The 10,662-nt window shown below is 39.8% G+C and overlaps 1 protein-coding gene across 1 annotated transcript in view; it reads right to left on the bottom strand.

The window, feature by feature from the left end:
* Nucleotides 1-9,698, bottom strand: part of LOC137860482 (sushi, von Willebrand factor type A, EGF and pentraxin domain-containing protein 1-like) — an 80,168-nt gene extending 70,470 nt beyond the window's left edge. Inside the window, exons 1-7 of the mRNA XM_068690779.1 lie at nt 9,506-9,698; nt 8,067-8,243; nt 6,872-7,048; nt 5,591-5,770; nt 4,219-4,392; nt 2,212-2,397; nt 678-854 (exon numbers count right to left, since the gene is read on the bottom strand). Of these exons, the coding sequence (XP_068546880.1) occupies nt 678-854; nt 2,212-2,397; nt 4,219-4,392; nt 5,591-5,770; nt 6,872-7,048; nt 8,067-8,243; nt 9,506-9,647 (1,213 nt within the window). The 5' untranslated portion in view covers nt 9,648-9,698. The remainder of the gene's footprint in view (nt 1-677; nt 855-2,211; nt 2,398-4,218; nt 4,393-5,590; nt 5,771-6,871; nt 7,049-8,066; nt 8,244-9,505) is intronic.
* Nucleotides 9,699-10,662: the final 964 nt, after the last annotated feature.

Below are 10,662 nucleotides of genomic sequence, written 5' to 3' on the forward strand. Positions count from 1 at the left end.
GTAGATTTAGATTAGATACTAGGAAGAAATTCCTCACTCACTCAAAGGGTGGTGAGGCACAGGAACATCCCAGAGAAGCTGTGGATGCTCCATTCCTGGCAGTGCCTATGGCCAGGCTAGATGAGGCTTTTCGGCAACTTAGTCTGGTGGGAGGTGTCCCTCCAAAGGCAGGGGGTTGGAACTAGGTGATCTTTAAGGTGCATTCCAATCCAAACCATTCTGTGGTTCTATGATTCCTTAGAACAGATGGCCAAAGTTATGCCATATCATTCACACTTGTATTACAGGAAGAAGTCACAAAAAGGAAAGGAGAAAAATCAAGTAAGAATAAAGACAGAAAACAAACAAACAAACAAAGACTGCTAAAACTACATCCAAGCAACATAAATAAACACACGGCTCCTGAGGAGCTGCCTGAAGGTTTTATGCTCCATCTCAGATGAGTTTGTCTAAATAAAAAAAACAACCAACCAACCAAAACACCCCACAAACTTATTACATGACAGTTGGTCAGCAGCACCTTCTTTAGCAACTTACATTCTATTGCTTTTCTGCACAATTACCTGTTTGTGGCAGTCTTAACAAGAATAACATCTTCCTTCTGCTAATTATGAGTGCAAGTACATAACCCAGAAGTTCATAATAAAACAAATAGAAAAAAAAAATCCACTACTGACCGACGCAGCGTGGTGGTGACTGCCATCTCCCATTTATACATGTTATTTCATTCCCACCAATGAGCTGGAAACTCTCAAGACACGAAAAAGTTATTTTACTCCCACTCTTGTAATTTCTTTCAGCTGGTATCTGTTTAGCACCGTGCAGCTGAGGTGGAGGTGGACAAGTGCTTTCACCTAAGGACACATATGCACATCATAACAGAACATAAGATAAAGCGTAACAGTTCGTCACAGATTACAATACTAACAACCAAGAAAACACTGGCATTAGATAAGTCTTCAGTAGCTACCTCAAGCTTCAAGTAGTATCATAATAATTTTGTTCTGCCTCAAAAACACCAGAGCTGCCTTTAGATGCTTATGTTTTCAACATGTATTCACAGAACACATGGTCAGAAAAATACACCATCAATATATTTTTCTACATCAAAACTGTCTTCAGTAATGTAAGCTGGTAGTCCCCTCTTTCCCTTACACAGCTGCACAAGCTTGTGTACTTTCCCTGACTCTCTCTGTATGGTGAGGTATTTCAGGAAAACTGGTCCAGCTTGTGGACCAATTCTCTCGGTTGTTTACAGTTTGTGTGGTTGGTTTTGCCAGCTTTTCTGATTGTTTGCTTTGTTGTTGTTATTGTTTTTCCCAGGCATAGCTAATAGTAGAGTTAAATGAGAACCATGAAAGGAAACAAAGAAATAAATGTGAATTTTGCCACTCAAGGAATAAGGGGCAGCTCCTGTCACAGGAAAGGAAAAAAGAGGGAAAGAGGTAGATCTGAGCAGGAGAAAACCTCAAAATCTTGGTTTGTTGCTTCTCATGGTCTCAGAACACTGGGAAGGTAGGAACTGTTTTTGAAAGAGAATGCCACCCTATGCACTTCTTCCACTTCCACACATCCTTTCCCATCAATATCGCATAATCAAAGCAGGCAATGAGGCCATGATTGTTTTTACTCTTTTACAGGCAATATCCTGCTCTACCTATGATTCTTGAAGGCAATCCTGCAGGCATCTGACCTTTGGTGTGCATTAGATTAGGGCAGTCTGGCCAATTCAGCTTTTTCCTGTTGTTTTGTTAAGAAATGACTGGGAAAAAAAAAAAAATAGAATAAAAAATAGCAATAAAAGAGCTTTGAACTTTAAAGAAAATAAAGTAACTTTGGCTGGAACTTGAGCTATGTGCTACTCCCATTCCTACCAGGGTACAGCCCTTTTGGAAGAAAAAAAGCTTAAATTTATCTTTGCATCTTTTCTCACAGCAGAAGTGACAGGGCCAACTGTTCCAATTGTCATAGTAGATATTATTAGGTCTGCTTCACTAAAATAGTGTCTCTGAACCTAGTTCACTGTTCAAATCATTCCCATCATTAGTTCCCATGACTATCCCTTAGCATACAGTTGATTACACACACATATATAAGCGTGTTAGCATTTCTGTTTCAGACTAGTGGCACAGAGATACTAATAAGCTTTAATAATGAGCATTTATCATTCCAATATAAAAAGAAGAAATTGTATGCATAGTAAAACCACACCTGTACAATCAATCTCCGGTGACCATTTTCCAGACACACAAGTTGCCTCTTTAATATTGTTGTCAGCTGATGTACATTTATACCGTATAACTCCATGTGGCTCAGTCTCCACTCCATGTGGCTCGGAAAAATAGCTAGGTTGTACAACCTCTACATCCACTGGAGTCACGCAGCGATGAGATGGAGCTGAATAAAATCAACACAAACAGCTAAAGAGCAGATTTGATTCAGATAAGATGTACATGTGCATTCACTGATGAAGAGGTCATTGGTTTCCTAATGCATGTCCATCTGAAGATGTTTTTTCATTACAGTAGTTTGAAGTAACTCCTAAGATTCCTAGATTACAGAAACAAAATTTTGTTCTTGCTATCTAAAGCACAGACTGGTATGGCTCACAAAATTATTTTATTTTAACAGGATCCCTTCTGCTGAGTCCACTAACTGAAAAACTAAGCATTCATTTCTTCCTCAAAACTGACAAACAAGAATAGAAGCCTTCTTTTGCTTGCAGAAACAGGAGCATGGAGGTAGTAGTATTCCACACTAAATATATACCAGGTATCAGTCTCCAGGGAAAGTGTATATAAGTCATAACCACATTTTGTGTCCTTGACTGGTGATTCTGAGTGTGAGAAGACAAGCTAATGCGAAAGCTAAGCAGATTGTATTTTGTTCCAGATTCAGTCCTCAACTGCAAATACAGGTACAGCATATCCAAATCTCTGAGAAATACAAAATCACTTCTGTAGAAAGGGAAACTAAGAATTGAATATAATAAACTGTATTTCACTAAAGATAAATAAAAGCCTATATACTCCAGTCAAATTTATTCCAGCCAAAACACCTTCTCATACAATACTTGTCACTTTTTTTTTCTTTTTTGTTAAACCTACTGAGTCCAATGCATTGTTTTTTGTGCCTTAGGCAAAGGGTTTATTTCACATCTTTTAAAATGACTACTTTCAACAGTTTATGCACTGTGAAACTAAATGGGAAGGTTAGAAAAACAAAAAAAAGAGAGAAAACTACTGATCAGAAATGAAAAGGAATAATCTACATAAAAAATGGCAAGGATAAGATAAGACCAGCACATCATGGCTATTACTATTTCTAATTTCTATTAGGATTTTAAAAAATCCAAGTAGTATGTAGAGACACAAATCTCCATGTAAGTAATACAATAGGCATGTGACTTTATTGCTTGTATGTCCCAAGGCTTCTGAAGGGTCTTTGTTGGTGAGGAACACTGGAAAACAGGTAAAAAATACTCATGTCATAAGGTCATTGCACACCAAAGGTGTGCAGTGCCATAATTGATGTGTCATGATATTTGATGTTACCCACTGTGAAACTGTCCATTTCTTTCCCCAGACTGACTCAGAGTATTTACTGATTTGTACCTTCAGAGTCTTTACAGGATGAAGGACATGTTCACACTTAAGAGGAGTAAATAAAAAGCACTTAGTTAAGATGCATAAAACTATAGTATCTCTGGCTACTTATTGATTCCTGAAGATCTTGAAATATTGAATACAATGTTAAACTCATATCTGAAATATTATGGAAACAGATTACCATCACAAAGAGGTAAAGGCTTCCATTCCCCATTAAGACATATTGTCCTCATACTTCCAGCAATGCCTTTTTTACATTCATATAATATTTCGTCACCATGAGAAAAATATTTTGCAAGCCATTTACCAGCTCACTTTCAGTTATTGCAGAACTCAAGTTGGCATAACTGAAGATAAAAGAATAAGGCAACAAGAAAAATATTTGGGCTGATTACCAGAAAAATGTTCTAGACATGTTCAATGTTTTTACAGACAGAAAAATTGACATCATTGAAAATCCAACTGCTCAGACTCTTTCACGAGAAATAGCAGAATAATACCACATGTAGACCAGTACCTGCCCTTTTAGAGACAAGGTGACCACTAAAGTCTTCAGGACACAGGCATTTTCATGCATTTCCTACAACAATAAAGTCAACAAAAGATTTACCTTTGCATGCTGGTGGTGATGGAGACCATCCAAAGTAATAGCACTGAGCAGAGGCAGGTCCCACTCTTTTGTATTTTTTTTCACAGAAAAATTTCACAACATCTCCATTGCTATATTTATCCTTCCTGGGAGAAATATATCCATTGGGCAATATTGGTATTTCACATTCTATTTCTACAAAGACAAAATATTTTAACATATACTGTAAGACCTACAAAAAGTACATGAGATACTACTAATGGAAACGGGGGAAACCAGAAAGAAAATACACAGACACACAGCCCTGAAAAAAACAACATGGAGGCAATGACAAGAAACAAACTTCCCAGTCACACTAATTGATTGGCTATCAAAAAACTACAGGCACCACTTTCAAGATAATCAATCTAGTTTTTGCAACTAAGACTAAACCAGGGAGAACCTGGATGGGAAACAGAGTGGGAATTGACACAGCCATACAAACCCATGAGGGGACATGGAGGGGCAAGTGAGAGCAAGGAGAACAAAGATCGGGATAGGCAGAAAAGGGATAAAAGGGACCAGTCGTGTAACACTGTGCCAGTCAGTATGCTTGCCTGGCTGAGCCCTGCACCTGATCACTGCAGTCTGTCCTGTCATCTGCATTTTATTAAATCTGTTCTTAACTCTCTCACTGTGTAATGTCACTCTCTATCCCCCTGTGTGTAGCAAGGTTTAGGTGCTAGCTACTGGTGAGAACTACTGTACGTGTGTGCGTAAAAAAAAAAAGGTGCCAGTTAAGTAAGTGGGGTTCCAGTGCAGCTACTGGAGCCTGTGGGGGTCTTTACCTTCCAGCCACTGGAGTGGGAACAGTATGTCCCAAAAAACAGCTACTGGGTGGACACCGGTGTGAGTGAGGCAAGCAAAGGCCTTGAGGGCTCCATGAATGCATGTGCTTGTGAACCTAGAAAGTACTGTGTGTGCACCTGGACTAGTGAAACTCTATCTTTACCAGCTGAAGAGAAGGAAGGGGACGTAGCTGTCCATATTTATGTTTTATCTGAGTGCTGTATGCACGTGTTGTTGAGCGCAAGCCTTGCCTGTGGCAATTCATGTGGCTGTGTCAGTGTCCTGTGTCTGTGAGTCTTGGATATGTGCTCAGCTTTGGTACTGGTTGAACCCACAAAGGGGAAAACGGCAGCTGCATCCCTTGGCCTTAGCAGAGGTCCCAGATCCCTGTGGCATTGGGCTGGATTCCAGCAGCCAGGCAGGAGCGATTCTGGGCCAGAGCAGGTAGAGGAGGCAGCCATGCTCTTATCATCACTTAGCACTGATTAGAACAAAACCAAATGAAAGAATAAAGCTTCACAAAGTTCATACAGTTACACTGGTCAGCAAGCAGAAATATATTTACCAAGACACCTGGGTGCTGGTTTCCATTCACCATTTATTTCACAACTTGTAGTACCAGTTGCCATATTATCTGCAGTCTGAAATCCCTCTGGACATGAATATGCAATTGTATCTCCAGGAAGGAACACGCTTTTATCTACATGGTCATCCAAAATGTGAACATCAGGTTTTTCACATGATTCTGTAGAATAAAATAATGTTAGAACATTTTGCAATCCAGAAACATTGCCTGTTGGAAATATCAATGCTGTAGGTACTTTAGTGTGTGCTAGGTCAGTGGACAATTCAGGACATTTAAAACATTAAAAATTCTGCATTGCCAGCATATGAATTTAGAATATTATATGTAATACATTCATGTAGTATCTATTGCATTCTGCATTCTAGAAAGGAGGAGGAGGAGAATCTGGCACAAATTCCTTGGATTCAATTCCTTTCCTTCCACTATTTATTTTTAATATAAGTGTCATATCACACCGTTTGTACTCCTGTTCCCTGTGGCCTTTTGTGAGCTGATCAGAAAAAAACAACTGTGTAAATTCAGTCTGAACCAAAAGGACAGAAGAAAGTGCTAGTTAATATTGGTCAGTATTACAGACCTTGGCCTTATAACACTGGAAGATCCAAGTTCCTCTTTTAGTGTCCTATACCCCTGTACAGGAGAGGAAAGGACTTCTAGGAGGAGAAAGGCAACAACAGTATGGAAGTATTTCTCAGAAAAGAACACTCTGGTCTTTTTCAAAAATGTGCTTTCTAGCCCCAGGGCAGAAAGCACAGCCTAATCTTTTATGCACAGTCATAACATCTTTCCAAATAATGAATCACGTTTCTTATTTGGTCACTTTTAAAGAAAGTTATTGACATAATCCTTTGGCTCACAGGCATTTCTTCATAAATTGTCCTTCACAAGTGTGAAAGGTTCTCATGCTCTTATCAAAAATATTGGAGAAACTGGGAGTAAGATTGGGTATATGCACATTGTATCAGCTAAAATCACTGGAGAGGGCAGTGATCATCTACTTCATAACACTGAGGTTCGAAAAAAAATAGCTCACCTAGAAGACAGAAGATATTTTCCCTGCGTACTCACTTCAATTTTGCTTTCTGTCTTTAATTCTTGGAGCCCCAGAAAAGTTCATCTCTGGAGGCTCAGTCCTCTGTTTGACTCTCCCTCTGCTCTGTAAGAAACCTCTACCAATATAGATGAAGAAAATCAGAGTACATAGGGCATCTTGTTTGTACTAGTGGTTGCAATAAGGAGCTCTGAAGTTGTACTACTCACTGATGCACTTTGGAGTTGGAGTCCAGCCATTCTCTTGACACTGTGTCTCTCCTCTGTCTTTTCCTTCTGGAGTTACAAAGCCATCATGACACGTATAGGTGACTTTCGCCTGTAAGGCAAACGTACCCCTTGCCGAGGGGAAAGAAGCATTGTCCAGCACGATATTCTGACATGTTTCTGAAAGACAAAATTCCTTTCCAGTAAAATGCTGCTAAACTACATACTTATGATACCCAGAAGATGGAGGACAAATGAAAACAGCAATAGGATTGAGAACAATTTTAAGAGCACATTATTTTCTGCTTCTGTGTTAAGCTCCCTTCCTCAGGAACAACCAGAATGTGAAAAGTCAAAACTCAGTGTTACTAACTGGTATTTATATATTTATTTTTGGTATTTACAGTCATGATGCTCACTATTGGCTAACACTAAGAATTATCAAATTTTGTTTTGCTTGCTCATTGCTATGTGAAAATATCAGCAAGTGGCTGTCCAAAACATTCTATGGTAGGTGTCTCTTTCATGCTGGAATTGTTTCATTAGAAAATGTTTTGACAGTCTAAAATAAGGAGGTTAGGTTGAATTACTTCTTTTTTCCGTATAAAATAATTATATAAAGTATCTAGTCATGATATAAAGTTATCTAAAGTTTAGGTGACATCATAGCAATTTTAGGCTTGCTGCAAGTCAGGTTCAAAAGCTGGAAAGGGTATTAGGAGAGAGAACCTTCCTGTTCTTCCCTCCTTCCAGTATAATACCAGCTGGAAGGCAAGCAAAAGGGGATGAAGTGGCATAGATGGAGGCTCTAAGGAGAAAACAAATTACAGGCTGTTCAAAGGGAGTGATTAGTATTTATTACATTACTTCACTGCTGGGTTATAGAAAATTTCACTACCAAAGACCAAGAGGGTCTGACTCCCACCCCAGAGCTTACAGTCCAGGAGAACTGAATGAGCCTGCTGTGGCCATTTTACAGGGCATCATTCTGCATGTTTGTATAGCTACTGACCTCAGTGGCACGCAGGGACTCAAGAGCTGCATGAGACAGCTGAGGGAATCACGGCACTGTGTTTCACTTGTAAAGCACCTAGACTTAGAGTTACCCCAAGCAGCAGTGATGGATTAACATGGGTGATGTGACAATGGATTTATTGTTTTTTAGCTAGAAATTGTGACAAAATGTAAGCACACTCACTCTTACGGATACATCTTGGGAAAGGTGACCAGCCATTCTTTGTGCATGTAACTTCACCACCTTCACTTTCAGTACGATAGTCTTGGTTGCAGACATATTGAATTCTTTCACCCTCCGTGTAAGTATCATGATTATATCTGAAATTACCATTTTCCAGGTGTGTTACAGAGCATGTTTCTAAAGAAGAAAGGTAAGTACATTTAACCACAGTAATATGAACAGCAAAAACTCAGGTACAATATTGCTTAGGAAGACCGTTACCAAAAAAAGGGGCCTCCTAGCACCTTTCTTTATCACTCTATTCCCCAAAGATGTCCATGCTCAAATCTGAATTAAAGTATGCTTTCTTTCACTGCCCTGAGGTTAATGTATCACAGGAACGGGAGTTCAAATGACCCCGTAATGCAGTAAGAAGTGATCTGGTAAACATTAGTCCTTACCATAGTTCATAAGCAAGGCTGGCTAACTGCATTGTATCTAGTGTCATGAGCACTAGCTCTGGTACGGTCTGCTGAGTCTCTCATGTGTTGATGCCTGTGCTGAGACAATTTTTGGCATTTCCCCTCAGGAGATTTTACCATCTCTATGCAAATGCGTCTCAAACCAGCTGTAGAGATTTTACCAACTGCTAAGCATGCTGGCCCTACGGATGGATGAAGGAATGCTCTGGCTCCGTTATTGGAGTAACTGCTCCTTTCCTCTGGGCGGGACTCCACTTCTCCCCTGCACTGACCTCCACTCCGCTCAGGGCGACTGGAGAAAGACCAACCTTTTGTTGATCTTTCAGGTCCTATCAATAAGTAGGAACCATACTCTGACTGAAGATGGGGGTTACGAGAGAAGGCATCGGCTCGCTGGTTTAAATATTTTCTATCGCTGAAAGATTAAGCCAGTGTATCTGGATCTCTTGCTGCAGCAATACTCACTCTCAGCTTATTGCGAGTGTGCCACCTGGCCAGTCCCAAACGTTATCCAAAAAGACTGGGCAGTGAATCCCAGACAGCAACCTCTAGACAAAGTGCCCAAGCCACTGAAGGAATAATACATTTACACAGAGAAGATGTTCTTGGAATGTCTTGCTGCATGTGCAGGTGAAAGCAGATACATGCATGGGACAGAGAAGCCAGAGATGAAAAACATTTCCTAAATCTTATTTCTCTTATTTATTTTTTTTTAATCTCGGGGATAGGTGCAGGAGTAAAGAACATCCCAAATCCAGATTTATCATTTCAGCCTTGCTCATTTCAGAGTGTCACTTACCAAGTGGCTGAGCTCTGCAGACAGGATAACAGTCTGGAGGAAGTTCCAGGGTTCAACTCAACCAGTTATACTTTAACAAACTGTACGTTGCTGCTACTTGCATTCCACCAGCACCATTTCTGCTGCACGGATCATCAATAATCATAACAAAATTGAGCATATAGTAGAAGTGCACTTACTGAGGCATTTTGGCTCTGGATTCCAGCCCCCTTTTGAACAGTATATTCGAACGACTCTTTCTCCATTTGGGGCTAAGTAGCCATTGTGACAGTAGTAATCAATATACTGTCCAATCCTCTTTGGAAAGTAAGAGTGTGCCATTCTTCCACTTATCTTGCCATTTTCTATCACTGGGTAGTCACAGGGTTTCTCTTGAAATAGAATTTAACAGCAACAGTATCAACACATGCATGGCAAAAAGCTCAGCACACAAAAAATCCTAAATACTAATTCAGTTACCACTTCATTATTTGAGTGTTTCCTGGAACTGAGAGAATCAGAACTGCACACCTTGGCAGATCTCAAGGAGTGCAGGATCAACTATGCTGTGTTCGATCGATGTCTACAGCTATGCTGGTTGCCTGTTTTCATTGCAATCAACAATTTTTTTTTTTTACTTGCAATTCAGAAAATCACACCAGCACACTCAGGGCTGGGTGGGGATGATTATACAGTCACCACAAGTTGGTCCTCCTGTGGAGTGAAGGTGGATGAATCAGCTGCATACGTGTGCTGCTTAGTCATCTAGGCTCCTGGTAAGTCAAATAAGATCTAGAACAACTTCATGGTAGCATAAAGCTACAGGAATAAAGCAGGACAGAAATTATTTTATATTTTCCTACTATAGAATGACCTTGGAGAGGATTTATAATTGCAGACAGCCCAAGTATCAGAGCCCAGTATATCCATGTCTGGAAGAAGGCTTTGTTTGTCACTTCTCAAAAGCAGTATGCTGCTAACCCATAGGCAATGCATATTGATTAGTATCATTACTAATCTTGAAGCAGAAAGTTCAAGGACTGAGTGGGCATTAGGACTGACTACTCTTTATTTCTAAAGGAGTCTTTCTGGAAGAGGTCCCAGGAAGGTGGGTGGCACATAACATCCTGTAACAATGCCCTTTTGCAAACATTTTTTTTCCAGTTTCAAGCGTTCTTTGGCAATTTCTTGAAGATGATTTGATACAGTATAAAGATTTCTCCAAAATGTGTATCAAATTATTCCAGCTAGGACATCATGCGCATATGTCTGCTTGTGGGATTTGGAGTTCTAACAGAAGTCTTTATGTACTGTAGCTGAGTGAAACTAAATCAAAATCAGTGACCCAGAGTACAGA

This window comes from Anas acuta, chromosome 8, assembly GCF_963932015.1.
Source record: "Anas acuta chromosome 8, bAnaAcu1.1, whole genome shotgun sequence".
Lineage (NCBI taxonomy): Eukaryota > Metazoa > Chordata > Aves > Anseriformes > Anatidae > Anas > Anas acuta.